This window comes from Rhea pennata, chromosome 19 (genome assembly GCF_028389875.1).
Source record: "Rhea pennata isolate bPtePen1 chromosome 19, bPtePen1.pri, whole genome shotgun sequence".
NCBI classification, from domain to species: domain Eukaryota; kingdom Metazoa; phylum Chordata; class Aves; order Rheiformes; family Rheidae; genus Rhea; species Rhea pennata.
The window spans coordinates 8,078,041-8,100,323 of NC_084681.1; the positions used below are offsets into that span (position 1 = coordinate 8,078,041).

The following is a 22,283-nucleotide window of genomic DNA, read 5'->3' on the forward strand; positions in this document are numbered from 1 at the left end:
GGCAAATGTAACATGGCTATAAGGAAGTGTGGTGTTTGTGGGGTATTTTTGTTTGTTTTAAACCTGAACTTCTTTAAGGGAAGAAGCCTCTCTTTCCCCGTAGATGCCCCCTATTTGGTGACAGATCTCCAAGTCCTATTTTATCTATTTCTGTTTTCTCACAAACTCGATAAGCTTGTGATGGCCTGCTTTGAAATAATATCAAAAGAAACAATAGAAAATGGTTTTTTTGGTTGCCTTTAGCACTGATATTTGGGTTAACTGGCCTGGTAACTGATAACTTCCCCTTGCAGAAAACTAGCAGCTTCCAGTCCGCTTTGCTGCGAGCAAAGGCAGAGGCTGGTGTGGGAAGGGCAGCGCACATCTCTGCGGCGGATGCTGCTGGGTTTGGCGGGGGCTCTGCGGGGCAATTGGATGTTGCTTCTGACCAACCTCCTGCTCCTAATCCCTTCTCTTGGATCTCTGCCTGCAGTTACCTGAAGGAGTTTCGCACGGAGCAGTGCCCTCTCTTTGTGCAGCACAAGTGCACTCAGCACCGGCCCTACACTTGCTTCCACTGGCACTTTGTCAACCAGCGTCGTCGCAGATCTATCCGCCGTCGGGATGGTACATTTAACTACAGCCCTGACATTTACTGTACCAAGTATGATGAGACCACAGGAATCTGCCCAGAAGGAGATGAGTAAGTGAAGAGTGCACCCCGCTTTGCAAGCATTCAGCTTTTGGGATTAGTCCAGGTGATGATTCCAGCCAGCTCTTGTAGCCATGAGGCATGTCAGCAGTAAAGCAGCTTTGTAACATATGTAACATGAGAACAGATGTAAAAGTTGTAACAGCAACCTGTGCTTTCTAAGCCTGCTGCAGAGAGGATACTGAGGTTAACAAAGATGGGAATTCAGCCCTCATATCTTTGTGTCCTCTTGAGCCTTGGCATCTTGAGTCAAGTTGGGGTGTGAAAAACAATTTGAAAATTACTGATGCCGAGAAAAGCTTCATTCCCATGAGTCTCTGACTATCAGATAATAGCTCTTGCTCACTAGCAGGATAGCTTGATTTTGAGCTGATTGCTGAGAGGAGAAGCTTTGTCCTCTAATCTGTCCCCTGAGTTATCTATCTCATGCTTTTAAAATCATGTTTATTTGCCTGTTTGTTTTGTCATTTCCTTCCTTCCTGCTTAAAAGTTCAGGAAGGCAAATACCCAGAACAAGACAGCATGAGAAGAACCTGTTTTGCTGCATTTTCCCTCCCCATGACTGTGATGAGTTTATCTAGAGCAGAGATGCAAGTGTTTCTGCCATGTATGTGATGGATGTCAGCAGTTAGAGGGTTAACACAGTAGTATAACGTGAGCCACGTGACAGATATGGAAGAATAAATAGTGTAACCAAACTGTGGTCAAATATAGAGACTGTTTTATGCAGAGATGCTATAGAAGGATGGAATTTCAGTTCCATTTTATGATGCTCGTATAAACACACACAGGGAAATGCTCTTTATCTGGAAAACGTTTTTTGTTGTTGGGCTTTTTTTTTGTCTTGATTAAGTAAAGATCTTGTGGCTACAACATAATGGAATAATCCTCTAGCCTAAGGCCTCTGTTTTGTACTTCTTTTCCTCATTAAAAGAGAACTGGAAGGGACTGGAAATAGGGCATTTAGAGGCTTTGGCTTCTAGGCCACTTGTTTGTATTTGACTCACTCAGTAAATGAAAACTGTTGCTATCTCAGAACTTATTTTACTGATTTGTATTTTTAGCTCAGTGCTGCAATATATAAACTCCACCTATTTAATCTTGTTCTTTTACATTTCTTAGTGTAAATTGTTCTTTTTCTGCCCAAGAGGGAAAACAAAACATCAGTTAAAATGGTAGTATTGTAATTCTTTTTTCTTGTCCCGTGCTCTGCATGAAGGATGCATCTGGCTCTAGATAGACTATCACAGCCCTGTAAGAGTACATCACCAGGAGACAGTAGCAGCATGAAGTCTAGATGGGCTGCTGAGGAAATGGTATGTGCCATGTGATGTCCCCTCAATCATGGCTAGTATATCAGAATGCCTTGACAGTGTCCTTGCTCTTTTCCAGATCCCTGGCAGTCACTAGACTAGAATAATAAGCTGCTGCTGGCTTAACCATCCAGTTGTCTGTTTGGAAGGGAAGTTGTTATATAGTATGTAGTGACAGGTTAAGGGGGCTTTGTGTAACGCTGGAAGGCACAGCGTAAGAGAAGGAGCAGAGCTGACAAAGCTATCGTCAGCCGCAGCATCCTGTATCAGCAACATGCCTTCTGGTGGTGGTGAGTCCACCCCCTGTGTGACTAAACTTTTGGCATTTCTTCCCCCTTCTGTACTGCAGGTGTCCATTCTTGCACAGAACTACTGGTGACACGGAGAGGAGATATCACTTGCGCTACTACAAAACTGGAATCTGCATCCATGAGACAGACTCCAAGGGAAACTGCACGAAGAATGGAGTCCACTGCGCCTTTGCTCACGGGCCCCATGATCTACGCTCTCCGGTCTATGATATCAGGTTAGCAAATGTCAGAGCTCTGTGTGGAAAGGGTAATTGCTAGGCTTGAATAGAAAAAGGCATTGGTGATTGTAGGATGGTACCGCTTCAAAGTGAAATGCTTAGTTTCAGAGTGCTGGCAATATATCTCTTCTTTACAAAGCAAATCTACAAAATCTCCAAGGAGGATACTCAAAAGTTGGGGGAGGGAGCCACACCTTGGAATAGTTTGCTGTGGCTGGGAGCCTGGTGGGATCAAAATGGTGCATCTGAAATTCCTAGGAAGGAAAGCAAGTATTGCAGCTGCTGTTTGAATAAAGATGTTGTTGCCAAAAAAAAAAAAAAAAAAGGCACTTGCCTAGTAACTGTTATAGTACTTCAGTCTGTCATACATACTTATCTATTTCTTCATTTGTTCTCTGTTGTTCATTTGACTCTGCCCATAAGGGAGCTTCAGGCCATGGAAGCTTTGCAGAATGGTCAGACTACATCAGAAGGTGGCATAGAGGGCCAGTCTGCAGTTGCTGCTAGCCATGCAATGATAGAGAAAATACTCAGTGAGGAGCCAAGGTGGCAAGGTGAGTCCCTTTAAGGTCTGCGCGGCTGGGAAGGTCTGATGTTCTTGGAGTATTCGCTCCATCAAATGCTTTTGTATAATAAATACAGATCATAGTGATCTTCCACTAACCAATTGCTTCTTTCACAGATACAACATACGTGTTGGGAAATTACAAGACAGAGCAATGTAAGAAACCTCCTCGTCTCTGTCGCCAGGGTTATGCCTGTCCGTACTACCACAATAGCAAAGATAGAAGAAGAAGCCCAAGAAAACATAAATACAGGTACCCTACTCGTGAATCTTCTGTTTCCCAGCTGAGTGGTGAGGTGTAGTAGAGGTCTGCAAGGAAGTATCTAGTATTTGCTCCACTAGATAGTTTTTAGTGTGTCTTTAGGACCTATCCTGACAGACCTAATGGACCATTATTCCTGCTTAGGAATGGGGTAGCACACTAAGCTGGGAGTTCTGTTTGGAAGAACCAAAACCTGTGGTAACTGAGCAACCAAATCACGTTAAATCTCTGTTTTTATGGTGAACAGAACCTGTGTCCAATTTTCCCCCTTACTTTATAAACTCCTATAAAGAAAAAAAGTGCAGGAAAAAGGAAACAAAAGAAGGACTTAATCCCCATCTAGAAACAAACTGTCACAGCAATGCTTTTGTGGGTAAAGGATTCAGAATCATCAAGCTGTCTGTGTGTGCCTGGTGATAGGGATCGTGAGGCACAGTGTGACGAGTACTGTAGCTGGACGTGCTGAAGACTGTGCTTTTGAGGCACCAGGGTGTTCTCGTCACTCAGCTGTCACTGGATTTTTCAGCATACTGCTTCTCCCTGAACACATTTTGTCCAAGTTACAGGCCCTTGTTTCCTCCAACACAACAGAGCTTTTGTTGTGGTCTCAGTGGGGCTTTTCCTTAGTTCCTTTTTGAAAAACATAAGGGCAGACCAGAAAGCCAGGAGAGAAAATACCATGGATGTTCTCACTTCCCTTTCCTACCCTCAACATTTGCAGAAATTTTTGAATTGGTGTTGAAATCCTGTAAAAATTGGAGAAGCATTAATCCCAACACCATCAGTAGAAATGGAAACCCCAAGTCCTTAGGCAAGAACCGTCTGCTTTCTGCCCCTCTCTTGACCCTTTGAGGAGGGAAGAGGTGAAGGCTGCTTGCCTTATGATCTCCATTCATTTCTGTGTTGCTTTTCCCCACCCCCAGCTGATGTGGCTGCCTCTCCAGTATAGGCTTCTGCTGCTGCTATCTGCTTCCCTCTGCTGTTGTTTGAGGGAATGGGTAAGAGCATAAGAGTAGGGGAAGTAGGTCACAGCAAAAATTCAGACCTGGGAAACAGAACTGGTTCCCAGCTGGGAGAAAGGAAATGGGTTTGCCTTTTCCCCAGTGACCTGACTCAGGCTCTTTTCCACATGGCCACACTATAACCCTGGAAACAGAAGTGTAAGGGTATTATGTGTTTCAGGATTAGCCTATTAACTTATTAGCTTTCTATGAATGTACAGTTCCAAAACAGAAAACAGACCCAGCATCTCTGACACTAATCACATCAGCTGCTAATACGGTTAAGTTAGGGTGGTTCAAGCTGTATTCTGTTTCAGGTGGAGAGTTAAACCATGTTTCTTTCATTAGGAGACTGAAGGAGGGGGGAGGAAGATGCAGCAGTAACGGAGTGGGGGCTGGGGAAGCAGCAGCCAGGCAAACGAGTGTACAGCGGAGGGGAGGCAGCTGAACCCCTCTCCCAGTTGAGGAAGCAAAGCTCGAAAGTCTGATGCATTCCACTGCTACCTTATTTAAACAGGTCTTCGCCGTGTCCTAGTGTGAAACATGGAGATGAGTGGGGAGATCCCAGTAAGTGTGAGAATGGAGATTCATGCCAATACTGCCACACTCGCACAGAACAGCAGTTCCACCCGGAGGTACGGTAACCTGTGTTGTCTGTTTGGTAGCTGACTAGAAAGGCTAAAGCATTCCAGGCTTACGAGATATGTTTGTGTGCCAACTAGGAGAGTATATGGGCTGCTTGCAGTGTGGTCCTGGGATACAGAGAAACTGCGTGTTGGAAGTAAGCAGAAGCTGAGCTGTTTGACAGGGTACCTTTTCATTAGGTAGAACTTATGGGAAGAGGTAAGAAAAGTATGGGGGAGGAAGAGGTTGCAAGAGAGCAGGCTCGTGTTGGGGCCCTTTGAAAGCAGGGAGTGGGTCTGCAGGTGAGCATGCAGTATTTTTTTCCATTAGAAATGTTGTTGGTTGATGAGCATCACACTGAGCCACAGATAACCGTGAACTGGTGCTAAAAACTGCCCAGCTGCTAATGTGAGTAGGCTTAGAGCATTTTAGCATCCTTACAGAAAGTGTAGTTAAAGCCATGTCCCAGTCTGCCTCACATTACAGTGTTGAAAAGCTTTGTTTGGCCTGTATCGGCAAAGTAATCATAGTCACCACCCGTCAAACTGGGCAAAAGGAGAATAATCCGTTTTCTACAATTGCTCTCAGTACTTTGTCACTGCCCTTGAAAACATGTGGCTGTAGCTTTCTGTGCTGTCATCTATCAACTATTTCCTACCTTCAACCATTTTTATATCCATGGAGCTCCTAGGGAAATTGAGGGACTTTATGGCAACTGGTGACATTTGGATGGGCAGACCTGTGGTGGGATGATCTTTGGGTGAGCTTAGCTGTATTGGGCAAACTTTGCTGTTTTCATAACTATTGTGGGTTTTCCTTTCCTTAAAGCAAAGCACTGAAATGGTCACCCTGAAATCTGCTGGCCCCTATGCCTTTTGTCTGTGTTTATATCTTGCTGTTGAGTCTTTCCTCAGTACTCTAATGCCTGGACTGCTGGTCACTGGTTTTCCTGTTCATGTCTGCTTTGTTTTATTTTTTTCCATCCTCAGATCTACAAATCCACCAAGTGCAATGATATGCAGCAGTCTGGCAGCTGTCCCCGAGGACCCTTCTGTGCCTTTGCACACGTAGAACGTACGTGGGCTGCTTCTCTCATCTTTCAGGGATGTTTGAGCTATGGAGGGCTTCTGGCTGGAGTAGGTTGAAGGGCACAAAGCTAGAGCTTTCATGCTACCTGGTTTTTGAAAACACTTCAACTTTCATTATTCCTATAAAGCTGCTATTTTGGGAGGTGTTACTAGATCTGAAGGCAGTAGGTGATTTGTAGGGCTCAGCCCTTAGCTCTCATTGCATTTTCTGGGTGCATCTCTCCCTCTTTCACTTGTTCGGCACTCTATATGTCAGAGCTTAGAAGGACTCTGAATCAGAATGAGAGCTGCTTCTGTAAATACTTGGACTGTGACATAGCTAAGTTGCAAATTGTTGTCTTATGAAAAGCTGAGGATGAAACTGCTGACTACTACAGATAAGGTGTTCACCCATTTTTAAAATAAGAAATTATTTTACTGTTTTTGATGTTTTACTTAGAGCTTAAATATTTAAGGAGCTTGGAGAAGAAAAATATGCTGCTTTTTTGGTCTACTTTTTCTCAAATCTTCATTCCATTTTCACTAGCTGTTTAATTTATAGCATGTTATTTCAGTTGTCTTTTCAGCTGTAGACTAGTGATGCTATTTTCTGGTGAGAATTGTGTATTCAGGTGTATATTACCATTTATAGATAATGGTTAACTCCCAGCCTTTCTACTGCTCCTACTCAGCTTCTGCACTCCCGTCTCAGTGTAGAATTTGCAGTGATTAGAGCAGTTGGTTGTAAGTCACTACATGGGCTCTGATGCCGACTCATTTCATGGCCTTGAGCAAATCTCATTGTTATTTGATTATGCTTTGTAAATGGTGGGATTAGTAATTGCTACCTTTGTCAAGGAATGGTGAGAGTAAATTCACCACTATTTACAGAGTTGTTTTTATAGGAAGCCTTGAGTCAAGCAGTAATTACAGCTAGGGCTGTGGGCTGTAATGCCCCACACAATAGTGCAACTTCACTGTATAATCCAGCAAGCCTGAGAGAGAATAAGATCTTAGTAAAGAAAGTGTTCAACAAAATCCCTTGTATATAACACAGTATTATTGTTTAGGGGATGCTTTATTCATAACTAGATTACTGCATTTGATACTGTATTTCTTTAAAGCCATAGTGACATTCAGTGGCTGCTTAGAAAGCCACAAGAAATAACCATGATAGAATACAAAAGAACTGTATCTTTTAGTCCTCTTCTCAACATAAACATTGAGGATCTGACTTAAAATAACAGGAGTCCCTTTTTTTTTATGATCTCAGCATGATTTTTTTTCCTTGATTATTAAGAAACATATAGAAGTTTAAAACTGTAATTAGTGCGTTTAAGATATTGCAATATAGGCATAAGGTTTATCCTGTAGCTTTTGTAAAGATCATGAGTTAAACAGAATGTAAATATAACAGCCCTACAGCATTTCAACTCCCCTCCGTGAGCCCATGAAACTTTCTGCTTGTGTATTTGGCAGTTGTATGCCTTTCTGTGTATGTTACTTTTTCTGTAATGGTTTGTACCGAGAGCAGATGGAAACTTAGCTTCCTCAGCTAATTATAACACACCCATCAGCTTTGTGCCTAGCAAAGAAGGAAGCTCTGCTTAGTTCAGGACAGCTGAATGAATTACACACATTTCGCTCAGGAAAGATAATTTTGGAGCAGCATTAATGGGCTGAAAAGCAGCAGATTGTACAAGTGGTAACAGTAATAATGTAAGGAATATTAGATAAGAAGTATTCATTTGCCAGATAAGACTTCTCCTTATTTTTTTATATTACTTAATAAGTAGGCATTAGTGGAATATTCCCTCTCAAGAGTATCTAGCTATTGTTGTTCCTAAATGTCCTGTAGTCCATTGCAATTGTACAGCTTTGAACGATGCTTCATGTACTTTTATTTCTTCCAGAGCCACCTCTCAATGAAGATTTACAGCAATCCTCGGCTGTGTCCAGCCCCACACAGACAGGCCCTGTGATGTACATGCCATCAGCAGCTGGCGATTCTGTGCCAGTCAGCCCTTCCAGTCCACATGCCCCAGACTTGAGCAATGTAGGTAGCACTGCAGGGAAGCCTTGTCCCTACTTTATAAATCTGCATTTCTCTGAGTTGTTGTATTTGTTCTGCCAAGAAGAGAAAATCTAAAAGCACGGAAAATTTGACTTCTGTTTTAAGTCTCAGTTCCATGCTTTTTAGAGGCGGCTATTTGTATGGAGTATATGCTATAGAGTACTATACTATTCAGAGGTTTTAGTCAACTACTAGATGCTGTTCCCTCACCTATAAAATCTCTAAGCCTTCCTTTCTGTGCAAAAAAAATGTTGATATACTTTCAGGAAAGTGGAATACATCTGTACATCTAGTCCAGCTCCTTGTGGGAAGGTATATATTGGGCTCAGTTTCCAAGTACTCTTATTAGATTATATTGGCTTATGGCCTTTAAAGTACATAATGACAGTTGAGTTTGTTTACATACGTAACCTCAGAGGCTTAGCCTGTGTATATTGTGTGTTCTATTATAGGATACCCTTGACTCTTTCCCTATTCTCCTTCTGGAGGTGGCTAAAGTCTGCAAAATGTTTAAGTAATGCCCCAAAATGTTTGTAGGTAGTTTAGTTTTGTGAACAAGAATAGAGGTTTTTGAACTGCTAAACAGATACACACAGATTAGATGCATGTGGAATGCTAGACTACTTGATTTTGCCAATTTTTTTGTTTATTATGATTTAGTCTTTTCTTATTTGCCCCGTTGCTGTGAAGTGTTTAACCTTTCCAAATGACTGGTTGAGATGTTGAGAAGATATAACAGCATGAGCTTAACTCATTTGAAACTGGTCTAGATGAGGTGAACTCGTTTAGGACTTCCATTTTATCCTATTATCTCTTTGAAAAGGAAAACTGACGTTTTTGACTTATTAGTACCAAAGCCAACCTAACAGTTCTCCTGCATTTGGTTGCAACTAGATTTTTTTAATAATCTTAAGATGACGGAACATTGTTATTTTTCTCTCGGTAAATAACACTGTGGAATGAAGTAATAAGAAAACCCCTTCATCTTCTGAATATGTCATCTAAATGCTCTGAAAATTGCAAGGAAGCTGAAGATTTTTGCATTAAATAGATCATGTAGGTCTTCCCTCTCTCAAGCTGTTTAGTCTTTAAAAGAGGCCTTCCTAATCTTTGAATATAAGCCAGATGGCAACACATGTCTTTCTGTGACTTCATCACTGCACAGGGCATCTGCATGTAGCTTGCAAACAAATATGGCTTTGCTGGTGATCATTTTACATGATTAATTAATCAAAGGAAAAGGTCCCTCTGGCAGCAAGCCTCACATGGCCTGTTCTGTTTTGTATTTGTACTGTAGGTGTGGAATAAAACAGGAACTCTGCCAACTAGCCCCACCTCCACCACAGTGAGTAGTAACTTTGCAACTGTAGGAAAGCGCGGACAGCAGAATGTCTGTATAAAAATAAACCCAAAACATAGTAGGATGCTCCCAGCATGCTCCCTCTTTCTAACGCCAGGCCTGACTGTGCTACATTTGAATCTGTTACAGCAATAACTGTATAAATGTTGTTTGAAGCACAGTCATTCTTCCCAATGCAGGCAAATAATTTCCTATCCCAGATAAATGGGATATCACTTTGATCCAGATAAGTCTTTTTTTTTTTGTTTGTTTTTTTTTTTTTTAACTCACCTAAAATCTCTTTTGCTGCTGTCTGTGGCTTCATCTGCAGTGCAAAACTAGCCTTGTTGCATGTGGTTGTGATCCATGGTTACAGTCCAAAGAATGGAGCTGTTGAAAATCCATGTGGGTTTTTTGTTGGTTTGTTTTTTTTTAAATGCAGTTGTAGATACTTGGCTGCGCTTGCATTAAAACTTTCAGATTTCCAACACCAAAGCAAAGAATACACTATTACACATAGCTCAGATATACCTGGTTGTTCTGACTGTCATGACACCTTTCCAGGTTTAATGCTGCTTCTCAGAGTATGGATAGGATTCACATCATGCTGTAGCCTAAGGAAAATCAGGAGAGTTTTGGTCACGCTTGGGAACATGATCAGTCACATCTGAGGCCTTGGAAAAAGTGAATGTCTCTAGAGCTGTGGTTTGGCTTTTGTAAATCTGCAGTCCAGTACAAAGCAATGACAATAAAGCCATAATTGTGGGACTACATAAATCCCCCTGTTTTTCAATTGCTATTTACTAGAAGCTTGTACACTTAAGTTGGCTATCAATAAAACCAATGCTTTATCTGGAGATATTCAAAACCTGCCTGGATGCAACCCTGGCTAACGTGTTCTAGGTGTTTGAACAGGTGACCCTGTTTGAGCAGGGAGGTTGGACTAGATGATCTCCAGAGGTCCCTTCCAACCTTACCCATTCTGTGGTTCTGTGAAACAGTGAAGTGAATGAGTTAGTCTGTGGAACAGCTCCCCTCTTTAAGTTGGTGCTACTGGCTCTCTGCACTTTCCTGACATTTGTTCCTTCTATTAGATTCTTTGTAGGAACAGCAGTCTCGGAAGCCCATCTAATATATGTGGGTCTCCTCCTGGCGCCATTGGAAAACCACACAGCTTGGAGAGCATTGGTTTTCCTCCAGACTCAGTAACAGCAGCTGGCAGCTACAAGAAAGCACCTGGGTTTGAGCGAGAAGATCAGGTGGGGGCCGAGTATTTGAAGACTTTCAAATGCCAGGTTAGTAGGGAACGTTGGCTGGAGGAGTCTGAGGGGGGAGGAGGAAAACTGAGAAATTGCCCAGTCTAGCTTGAATGTATTTCTGTTTCTCAAGGAACAAAAGGGAGAGAGCACCGCTTTCATTAGCAGTTCCCGGATCTATGCTGTTGCTTTCAGCCTGTCTCTGGTCTCTTCCATTTGCATCTGTTTTTGTCTGCCTAGCTGCTATTGTGCAGTTTGTAAATGTTGAACTGCTTTTTTCCCCTTTTCCTCCTCCTAACTCCTGACCACTTCTGTCTTGTGTTGACCCTGGCTAGCTTCCCACGTATCACTTCTTGCTCTTTCTTTTTCCATATTCAGGTCCTTGCCGAGAGTTGCTGGTCTTTTGCTGTATTGTCATGGAAACTCATCCTTTCCTCTCTGTTCTCACTCCGAACTCTTACCTTGATCTCCGTGACTTTGGTTTGTCTTCCGTTTTCACCATTTGTTTCTCCGGTGTATTAAAAATGTAGTGTTGACTGTCTCTTGCTTCTCCAGCAGTATCATTCAGCTCCTTGAATCTCTCCCTTGGCTTCTATATTAAACTTGAATTCCTCATTCTTATTTGAAGAATCCTCTTACCCATCTTACCTAACCTGCATCTCTGACATTCCCTCTTATCCCTTCTGGATATCCCAGTCATCTTGTCTTACTGCTTCCTCAGTCTTCTCCTTCTTGGTGTCATGCGTTATTGATACTACTCCCTAACCCTAAAACAATCTCTTCCATCTCTTCTGCTGTATGAGCTTTTTCACAGCAGTAACTTTTTTGTGAATATCCTTTCTTGATGTTAGAACCAGTAGTTTCTCTGTACAATCCCTTCCAAGTCAACTGTGTCCAAATCGGAGTTTGAGTCCCCATTGTTGTTTCTAAATGGACTTGTAAATGTAATTTTTTTTCTTGAACTTGTTGAAAATATTTTTGCAGGCACCTCTTTATAAAAATTCCTCTAAAGTGAGGAGTTGTTTTACGTTGCTGAAAACGGAGACTGCCAGAAATGTTGCTTTTAACTTGACTTCATTTAAACTCCTGTCTGTAATATTAAAGAAGCTTGGCTTATTAAGCTTATACTGCTGCGTTTGTATTGTACTGCTGTGGGAAAACAGTGGAAATATTCTGTCCAGACAAGATCTTGCAAAAGTGACTGGGTTTAGAAGCAGACTTTGTGGGATTTGCTTTATTTATTTATTTTTACAACTTTGGGAAAATACCATGCTCAAACTTTGCAGTGGGATCAATCTTGAACGCTATTTGGTCTAATTAAAATGCTTTAGTAACAGATAAAGATATGCACGTAGACTGTCTTATAAAATGCTTCTATTGTTTTGCTTCATGTGGATGCGGCTTAGGAAATTGCAAACTGACGCAACGCGTTCTTGCGGGAAAAGTGCAAACCATGCTGTGATCCTGGCACTTCTGGTGGGCACAGAAGTTTGTAGCAGTTGTTTGGAAACAAAAGAAAAAACATGTGCTCGTTCTCCGTTGGCTTTGCTCCTCCTTTGCAGTGGAGGCAAAGCTGGAGGACTGAGAGAACCCCCATTTCCTGCCAGCAGAGGCAGGGTGCCAGGGAGGCCCTGCTTTGGAGAAAATGGGCAGCAAGCCTAAGCCAAGGAGAAAGGGAATGGAGTCTGAATAGGGCTTTTAAAAGGAGGACCAGATGATGAGCATTTGTCTCAGGTTGAGGCTGTGCTACAAAGATACTGTATGTTCAGGTATCTCCTTACTCGTGTGGCTTTTAATTAAGTTAAAAAAAAAAAAAAAAAAAAGAAAGACTGTTAACTGACTGGAATAAATAACTATTAAGATACAGATAGGTGTAATCACAGTTGCCTTGTGCTACGCTTCTAGGTACAAAATTAGATGTCTCATAAGTGTCCTGATTTAAAATTTATTTTAATCTCTAATTATTATTTTTATTACCTTTAATTCCTTTTGGCTGCAGTGGGCACCAGAGATTCTTATATACGCTGTAAATTAGACCAATAATTAGGCAGCTTACTTCAGCCACTCATGTGAAAATGTAGGAGAGGCTCCTGCTCAGCTCTGCAATAAGGTTATAAAGTTTCCTTGATAGAATTAATACAAATAGTTTCTTTCTTATTAGGATGAAAGATGTACTACTTGTGTTAACTGGTTGCACATAGCTTTGTGATAAGGCTGAGCTAGCAGTAAAGGCTTAAAATACTTTTTTGAAGTCTCAAAAGCTGTAGCAAGCTGGAAAATGCTAGCTACGCTGGAAGGACTTGAGAGCCATGACCAGAAGGTGTTTCCAGATCTGTACACAGAATACGCTAGGCTTGTCTCATGGTGGTCATACGGGGTTTCATTTCATCTGTAATTTACACTTTTTTTCTTCCCCTGCCTGCAACAGGGTGAGTTGGAGAATTTCAGTGTACACTTTGAATTTGCATTGATGCATGCCTTTAATGTTGTTTGGAGCTAAAGGAGACTGACTTAGAAGGGACGATCAGTTTGCTCCTTTTTACACTGATATTACATGAATTTTGGGATGAGTTCAGAGCTGGGGGGAGGGGCGGATAGAGAGTTGTTTTGTTTTCCTCTTCCTCTCTTTTTATGGCTTTCAGTAAGGCTTAGCTGCAGCAGTGCCAGCTACGTTGGCAGGAAGCCTCTCGGCGGGGAGGGGGTTGTGCCTGCGTACGCGCCTCCGCTTTGGCTGCTGACGTCTGATAGCACATCTTGTGCTCAGATGAGTGTCGAGCAGGGTAGGGATGTGTTGGATAATCTAGCAGGCGTGTTATCAGACACACACAGATGCACTCACGTAGCGCATCCGTTGCGCACAAGAAAAGGCCGGCCTGCGAGCAGTGGCAGGCCTGCTGCGTGTGCGCGCTGTGCCGCGGTCAGGGAAGCGCGAGGAAGCGGCGCTTGCTGCGGGAGGATCGCAGGATCCGTATCCGAGCTGCATGCTTGCCTTGACCCCCTGCCTCCCCCCCCCCCCCCCCCCTGCACAAGCACACAGTTAAACAGAGAAAATGACTTCATCGACCGAAACGAGGGATGAATGCTGCTGCCCATCGGCCTGTCTGGATACGTAGTCCCTCCTCAGCTATCACTTGCCATTTTTTGTGAGACGGTTTAAGCCAAAGAGTCGAGGCATACTGCTTCAGGCCAGTGCCGCATCTCGCGTGCTGCTGTTGTACATCGTGCCCCGTTTCCCCCGCCGATACGGTGACCGCCTGCGTTCGATGAAACGGCTGAGCGGGCCTTCTGCGCCTGGGCTGTGTCTCTGGTTCAGATGGGTTCGGTGGGAGAGGAGTGTAAATAAGCAGACCTGACTCATGACAGGTTTTTGCGCCTTTTCTGTGCCTGGAGGGGGTGATTTATCTCCCCTTGCCCGCCGTCCTGGGTGCAGAACCGGAGAGAAATGAGGCCTTCAGAGCGGACCGTTACGCGGTGGCAGGCTCATGAGGCCACTTCCTTCCCAACGCTGGTTCCTGCAGCTGAGAACTGGCTGGTGTGCTGAGGCAAGAGGGCTGAAATCCGTTAAGGGCAGAGTACAGGAAGGTCCTTAAACTTAATTTTTGTGCTGGGTGGTGGAACTCTAAATACGTGTTGGCATTTGTACAGTTCTGAAATTCCAGGCAGGCTTGACCTTACTTCTACTTATGTTTTATAGCTTTGAGCTCTGCAGGTTAAGGGATGTGGGAGTCTCTTTTTTTTTTTTTTTTTAACCCCTTTGAACTAATTTTGATGATTTTGCTTTTAAGATTGGTTAGTTATTGCTTTGTCTTTTTTCCTTAATGACAAAGGGTATTTGAGGGGTTTATCCAGATTCTTCCCCATAACTTTGTGTTCTCTTTGACACTACTTCTTTTTCCGTTCTTCTATAAACTATACAGTCCTAGCTGGGAGCTAGAAAAGTTCAAGGAAAAAATAATCCACATACTTTATTTTCCCAAAGTTGGAAAAAAAATTATTTACACATATGTGTGCATACGTACGTATATATACATGTATAGTGTCTGCCTCTGACCAGTTCTGGCTCTTTTTATTAGATACTGGTAGGGCTGATGAATTATTTGTATCAAGGAAAAATAGTTCAATTTTGGTCTTGATTCTTAAGATGTCCTTTGTGTTAGCAGAGGACTAGCAGCATTGAAAAATGTGGTTGTGACAGGTCTCTGCCTAACTCTAAGGGGGATGTCTTGCTATATAGAAAGCAGGTCGGTTGGGATGTTCTCAGTTTGCTATGCTCTCCTGCTCTCTGAGTTCCCTAGTGTCCAGGGCAAGCTGCAAGAGAAGAGGGGACTGTGCATGTTTCCCTTGACTGCTCCAAAGCCAGTAGTCAGCCATTTTTAATTTTGCTGCTAATTTTTTTTTCCTATTTGTTTACTGCAGCAAGCAAAAATGAAATCCCATTCATTGGAACATAGGAGCCAGGATCAACCTTTGTTACAGCCCAAACAGGTATGGTACAGCTAATAGGGCTCTGAACCTGGCTTGGTGCTCATCCCTCTATAGGCAAGGATACTAAAAAGCTCTGTGGATCCAGTCGGCTCTGCAGGGAGAAATGAAAGTCTAGACACCCTTAGGGATACTCAACCTAAGGGTTTTCTTTGTGGAGATAGAATAGGAGCTGGAGGGTTATTTGTGAAAGTCTGTGCTTGCAAAAATTCAAGATAGATTCATGGGTCCGGCCACTGTCAGAGAGAGTCTCCAAATTACAGAGAATAAAGCTGGAATGGATCTCTAGAGTCATCTAAGTTCAAGGATCCAACAAAGAGAATTTAACATCATGCTCTAAGTCATGTGCTGAGCTAAGTCTGAGTGAGTGATTGTATGGCCCATGCCTATGATTGCATGCAACCTGTGGGTCACAGGAGTTAGTTCTCGGGCATCCTGAAGGATCTCTGTAATACTGAAAAGAAACAGTCGGCAGAAATTAAAGAAAAGCTGTTAATCTCTTCCCCCCCCCCCCCCCCCCCCCGCGCCCAGTGGTAGCACCAGCCATCTGTCAGGATGGGAGCAGGCAGGAACAGGTTTGCTGCTGATCTTTGGCTCATTCCTGCATGTTTCTGATGGGATTTTTCTATAGAGATGTTCCATTTCCTGTCTCTTTCTCTTTTAAAACTCTTGTTTCAGGACATATTGGGGATTCTCCCAGTGGGGAGCCCACTGACATCCAGCATCTCCTCCAGTATCACCTCCAGTCTGGCTGCAACACCACCAAGCCCTGCTGGTACCAGCAGCATACCAGGCATGAATGCCAATGCCCTTCCTTTCTACCCAACCAGTGACACCGTTGAGTCTGTTATAGGTAACTTTGCCTTTTTTACTTATGCTGATAGGGCTCCCTCAGATGCGGATCTCCAGGTATGAGCGCTGGAAAGCGTGGATGTTACAGTGAACTCCAGTTTGTCATGTGTTTCGGTGTTGGCAGATTCTTGAAGCTGTAGGCTTCCTTCTTCTGTGATTTTAGCATATCTGACGTTTTCTGTGGGATGTTATGGATGAAATTAACCCAGAGGACCAACGAGAAGGCCTGTGTGCCACTTATTCTGAACTCAGAGAGTCAGATGCTATCAAGAGCCTTAGGTTTAGGTTTGTCAAAGTGACAAGGTTTGGAGCATCACTGCGATGTTTTCCACAGCTACAACCTTTTATATTGCAAATGACAATTTTTTAGTAAGGAGTACCACCAAGTGGCTTGCAAGGACTTGCCCTTCACAGGGTATGGAACAGAGGCTGTGAGAAAAAGGAGAACAGGAGATTCTGGAGAGAAGAATTACTCCCTTTAGATGGTTACCAAAAAACTGTACCTTGTTTTATGATCTAATGTTTCTGAGGTGAAGTCATTAGATTGATTAAAAATAATAATAGCAATGAGTGGGCCTGTGTGGGATGAAGTTATATTGATCAAGATTAGCGATGAGGCACTGTTTATACCATTTACAGGCATTGCATAAGCTTTCTTTATTTTGCCTTTGGACCTCAGAGCTGATTTTTGCAGTGTGCCCTTCTGCTAGTGTTCCTTTCCCGAGTGGCTCTTCAGCAAAGTAGGGGCAAAGCATCAGCCAGATCTGGACACGTCATAGGCCTGTGTTCTCGCGTATTATGGACGGACTCAAAAGAGTGGTTTGGGGAAGATTGGCGGGGACCACTGTTATTTCATCAAACTTCTATTTGTGTAACCTTTGGGAAAACTTTGAGACAAAATCTTGGAAAGTCAGATCAGGCAAAAGAAACTGAACTGAAAGGCTGCCCACGACGCTTCTGCCAAACCATTTAACAGCAGCGTTGCACAGGACAGAGAGTAGGGCTGTTCAAACTGACAGATAGCGAGCAGAGGCTCCTCTGCATGTAGGCTCTTTGGGCCGTCCTATCTCTTGAAGTTGTTGGTCCTTTATAACATAATTGGTACCTCTGTGTCTGGCAGAGTCTGCCTTGGATGACCTGGACCTGAATGAATTCGGAGTGGCTGCCCTGGAGAAGACATTTGACAGCAGCACAGTGCCCCACACAAGTGGCATCATGATAGGTACATGAAAGCAACAGAGCTTTCTTTATCTTCTGCCAAGCAGTATTGCCCAGTCACCTAGGCTGAGCCAGCCCAACAGAGTTCTAAAACAAACCCAAGATAAACTTGACTGGTTAAAACAGCAATTATAATAAACTCTGGCAACCACTGAACATCTTCCAAGTGCCAGCTTGCCCTTGCTGACTAGCAGAGCTGAGTTCTTGCCATTGGGCCCAGGTGTCTTGGGGATGTTTCTTGAGACTGAACGGGCCTTGCTTGATTTCTTGGGTGTTTTTAGCGTGCAAGTAGAATCCGGAAGGCATCTGATGGAGTTTAAAACCAGGCCAAAGTATAACAATTTGCATCATAAGCAGAAAAATCTCCCTAGTGGTAACAGGAAACTCACTGACCTGGTAATGCTATCCATCTGTCACAGAGCGTCATCATGGTCTGCTGATTTGATTCCTATGTCTGTCTCATCTTTAATACGCAGGGGTTAGGCTAAGGCCTCTTTTACCTGTCTCTAGTGACTGCAGGGGAAAAATGAAGCGTCTCATAGCTTTTTGGAAGTGGCTGTAGTTTCTGACTACCTTTGCTCTGTGATACAGGTTTTGAATGGGAGCCAACATTGGCTGTTTTAGTGGTTGCCAAGGAAACTACTGCTTGAAATGGTATTGCAGTATGAAGGGTGTCCTGCGGAAGGAGCACTAAAGGATATCACTTCCATTTCCCTGATAAAAATCAGCAACCTCATCAGAGAGAGTTTACTGTGTGTTTATGCTGATAGCCCAGCTTATGCTGCTGTCAATTTGCAGTGGCTTAGAGGGAAAAGCAGTGTGGACAATCTGTTCCCTCCAGGTCTGGATGTTAACTAGTAGCCTTCTAAGAAGGGAGATCAAAAGAGTGGAGAGCAGAGCTGAGACACCCCTCAGCTGTATGTTGCAGGCAAACTGACCTCTTATGTAAGGGAAGTGCGATGTCTTTGGAGGTTGGTTTTTGGGTGTGGGTTTTATTTTCTGTTTTTGTTACTGGTAGGTCCAAGCTTTCAAGTATGTCTAGAGCTAGTCACTGTTTTTTGGTAGTTAAGGTCACGACTGACCCAGCATGGTAGTCTCTTTCACTATGAGCTATTTGAAGGTATTGTAGGCAGAGGAGAGTGTTTTAGAAGTGAAATTTGCATCACAAAGTCATTCACAAGATACCAAATTCATCTTTTCTAGGCAGCTAGGGACTGAACTCTGTTCAGAAAACCTTTCCTTGCTTTGGCCAATAAACAAGGGGTGGCAGCTTTCGTGCTCCTAAAGGCTGAAAGGGGGATGAGACATAAAAAGAAGTGGAAGGAATCCCCAGGGGCTTAGGGAGAAGAGGGAGGCTAACACCTTCTGCTCTGAACTCCTGTGCTGTGCTCTGGTCCATACTTCATAGTCACACATAGCCATCCTCTCTCTGTGTTTTTTGTCCAGGTGGGAGTTTGCTGCAAAGTTCTGCTCCTGTAAATATCCCCGGGTCCCTTGGAAGCTCTGCCTCCTTCCACTCTGCCTCTCCTTCTCCACCGGTCAGCCTCTCATCGCATTTTCTCCATCAGCCCCAGGGACACTTAAGCCAATCAGAAAACACATTCCTGGGGACATCAGCTTCTCATGGATCATTAGGTAAATGCACAGTGTGTGTGTCCCATGTACATGCCTGTCTATGCCATGTAAGTATTTTCTTTTAAGTTAGCTTTAATTTTAATATATTATTTCACTGCTGCCATTTATATCTATTTTTTTGTGTGAGAACAGCAACAGCTACGTTACCAAAAAATCAGCTAATATCTTGTGAGCAAGGGAGCAATTTTCTCTGCTCTCTATTTTTCAAGACTGAGGAAGAAGTGACAGATAGTGACTTGCTCTGATAATCACCTTTAGGGGAAAGAGCTCAGCCCTTTTCCATCAATGATGTATTGTGATTTCACTTTATTTGATACTCAGTGCTGGGTCCTCAGCTTAGCTTAGTTGTAGTGGTGATTGCAGTGTGCCCATGGGAATGCTTGTATGGTAGATTGGCTTCTCGGAGCTTGAGAGCAGACTTGGAGCATTGTAGTTTTTTCCTGTTTGGTGCCCTGCTGAGATTGTTTTACAGTGTGGACTTGGCAAAAGTTACAGTGCTCCAGCTGCGTTCCTTTTACCCCTTTCTTTCCTATTTGAGGGGCTTTCCCCTACAAGGGACTGTAAAGTACAGGGAAACTGGTATGGAGCTTCCTCAGTGAAAACCAGGCAGAGCTGGGAGATGAAGGGCCAAAACTTTTATTATAAGGATGCAGGGTTACCTTGAGAAGTAAACCTGTTTGGGCTCAAGGCTATAGTGAAACTTGCTCTGCTGATTTCTGTATTAGTGACGGTAAATGTTAGTTCTTTCCATTTTTAACAGAAGTAAATGCTGCTTCAAGTTTTAGATATGCTTTAATCTGTAATATACAGCTTAACACCATAAAATGATTACGTGCTTCTGTAACCTGTTGTTCCATGCACTTATCTGTAATTATATCGCTTGTTTGCACAGGACAAAACCATGCTTCCATGCTTTGTAATTGCTATTTGTCTGGCTTTAACAGCTTTTACAATCACAGTAGTAAGAAAAGAGACATCAGAAGACATCTCTGCTATTAATTAGTGTTGAGGCTGGCTGTTCATCCACAGTTTCAGTAAGAAAAGGAAAACTTCTTTAAAAGGCTTGTTTTAATTTCGGAAGAAGCAAGTTGTTAAGCAGTTTTTACTAATCTTGGCCTCAATGAGATGCCTTTTGCCTCAGGGCTTGCTTACAGATGCAGTCAGTTTGGCTTCTGTAAGATGAGGTTCTGGCCACATTAGGTTAATTTGATTTATCAAATGCAACTAGATTTAGGAATGTCTGCAGCCAGTGGTTAACAACTCTTTAACTACGAGTCATTTTCATTTAAAGTGGTGCATGTCTGATTGCAGAAGAGTCTGGATCGCTCTGTAGCTTTGTCTGGGTGTGAGCTTTTCCTATCTGTTGTCCCTCAAGTACAAGCTGCGTATGCTTATTTTGAGTAAACATAAGTTTTCTTATTAAAAGAGCACATGCCTTGGATTCTGTGGAAAAAAATAGGCAGTTTTGTTTACAACAGATTTTCTACGGCTTTGTCTCCTAAGCCTTGAACTTGGACCTGAGAAGGGAAATGGTTTGGACATACTGAAATGAGGAAGTGATTGACTGGTCTTCCTCCAGCCCCAGTCGCTAGCTTTAAGCTGGGACTCAGCAAGAAATGAAGCTGGTACATAGACGCCACTGCCTGGCATCCTTTACAAACAGGGGTTTCCAGTTAGTTCTATGATTTTGTGCATGCAAACAGCAGTGACGTTGGAGCATTTTAGTCTGGCTATTTGGGAAGTGAGACTCAAAAAGGACTAAGCTGAAGAGACAAAAGCAGAAGTAATACGAAGGCCCAAAACTAGTGTAATGTGAAAGGAAGTCTGTTTGAGTTGGCTGTGTGAGGCCAAAAATGACTCTGTTCACCAACACTGACGTGTGTGCTGCACAGAAGAGTGGGAAGATAGTAAGCAGTTCAATGATGTTCTCATATGAGAAGGGGGATTTGAGTTGTTAGTCAAATCAGCTGTAACGTAGTTGCTTCTAAAACAAGCTGGTTCAAAAGTTACCTCTGCCCAGTTTCTCGGTCCCTCCCTGAATTATAAAGAGGAGGCCTAAAGATGTGAAACTTTCCCTATGAAGTCTCCCTGTGATGGACTTCTGAGTCTTGGAGATAGCTTTCTATTTCCAAAATGCACACTTTGAATCCCGGACTTCACAGGGGTAGGAAGGAAATGGGGAAATTGCCAGCACCTTTGACATAACCCTCTCTATTTCCCTGTGAAACAGGTTTAAATGGGATGAACAGCAGCATATGGGAACACTTTGCTTCGGGGAGTTTTTCGCCCAGTACCTCACCTGCATTTCTGTCAGGTCCAGGTGCTGCGGAGCTGGCACGGCTACGACAAGAACTGGATGAAGCCAACAGCACAATAAAGCAGTGGGAAGAGTCTTGGAAACAAGCCAAACAGGTACCTGGGCAACTTCTAGGAAGAGGGATTTGGGGAGGGTAAGGCAATGGGAGGGTGTCAGTCCTTTAAATAGGAGGCTTGGCAGATACTTAAATGGTGTGAAGGGCTGTAGGTTTATAAACAGATTCTCTTAAGCATTCTTGTTCACTCCTACCCTCGGGAAAGAGTGAATCAATGTGCCTGATGTTCAGATGCTGGAAGTGTAAGGCCAGGTATCAACAGTGGCACTGAAGTGCTTGAGAGTCTCTTAGACCTAGTGACTGACCTAAATCTGTAACAATTTACCAGTATGCAAAGTTCATTCCCTTAACTGAGTGTATGTATACATACAACATGTAGAACTGCAGTTTCACTTGGATAGGTTATCCAGAATGAACATCGTTTTGAAGGAAGGGTTCCAAGGCTGCTTCAGAATTCAGGGCCAGGGCAGATGGGACAGAATACATTCTTGCTAAGGAGCGTACGGAAACGCATACTTTTGCCGAAAATATTTTCTTTGATGCTGACCAAGTTTTCAGGCTGATTCTTATTTTATCTTGTTTGCTGGAACTTGCAGGCCTGCGATGCTTGGAAAAAGGAGGCAGAGGAAGCAAATGATCGAGCCAACACAGCTAACATGGAATGTGAACTGGCCCGGGAGCAGAGGGAAGCCTTGGAGCTGCAAGTGAAGAAACTGCAGGAGGAGCTGGAGAGGATCCACACAGGCCAGGACCCTCAATTTCTGCGCTCTTTCTCTGACCTGGAAACTCTCTCGCTGTCTTCACTTTATACACTTCAGAAACAACTGCGGGCAAACTTGGAGAAAGTTGATAAGGTTAGTGCTGGGGATCACAGGGTAGGGCCTTGTTGCCTCTGCTGCTACAGATAGCAGACTCCCTTTTTATATGTATTTTATATATATCATATCAAAATGTGTGTGCACACATGTGTGGGTTTGTGTATAGAAATAAAATGGACAGACAG

General features: G+C 43.2%; 1 protein-coding gene across 9 annotated transcripts in view; it reads left to right on the forward strand.

The window, feature by feature from the left end:
- Nucleotides 1-22,283, forward strand: part of UNK (unk zinc finger) — a 45,546-nt gene that overhangs the window by 17,876 nt on the left and 5,387 nt on the right. For 5 of the 9 annotated variants that reach the window (XM_062591923.1, XM_062591924.1, XM_062591925.1 and 2 more), the window contains 15 exons: nucleotides 473-682; nucleotides 2,354-2,530; nucleotides 2,957-3,087; nucleotides 3,216-3,351; nucleotides 4,879-4,996; nucleotides 5,975-6,059; nucleotides 7,966-8,108; nucleotides 9,424-9,471; nucleotides 10,560-10,760; nucleotides 15,138-15,206; nucleotides 15,882-16,056; nucleotides 17,176-17,277; nucleotides 18,720-18,908; nucleotides 21,139-21,320; nucleotides 21,877-22,134. In XM_062591923.1, the coding sequence (XP_062447907.1) occupies nucleotides 473-682; nucleotides 2,354-2,530; nucleotides 2,957-3,087; nucleotides 3,216-3,351; nucleotides 4,879-4,996; nucleotides 5,975-6,059; nucleotides 7,966-8,108; nucleotides 9,424-9,471; nucleotides 10,560-10,760; nucleotides 15,138-15,206; nucleotides 15,882-16,056; nucleotides 17,176-17,277; nucleotides 18,720-18,908; nucleotides 21,139-21,320; nucleotides 21,877-22,134 (2,224 nt within the window). The remainder of the gene's footprint in view (nucleotides 1-472; nucleotides 683-2,353; nucleotides 2,531-2,956; nucleotides 3,088-3,215; nucleotides 3,352-4,878; nucleotides 4,997-5,974; nucleotides 6,060-7,965; nucleotides 8,109-9,423; nucleotides 9,472-10,559; nucleotides 10,761-15,137; nucleotides 15,207-15,881; nucleotides 16,057-17,175; nucleotides 17,278-18,719; nucleotides 18,909-21,138; nucleotides 21,321-21,876; nucleotides 22,135-22,283) is intronic. The other 4 variants (XM_062591930.1, XM_062591927.1, XM_062591931.1 and 1 more) reach the window with 4 other exon arrangements.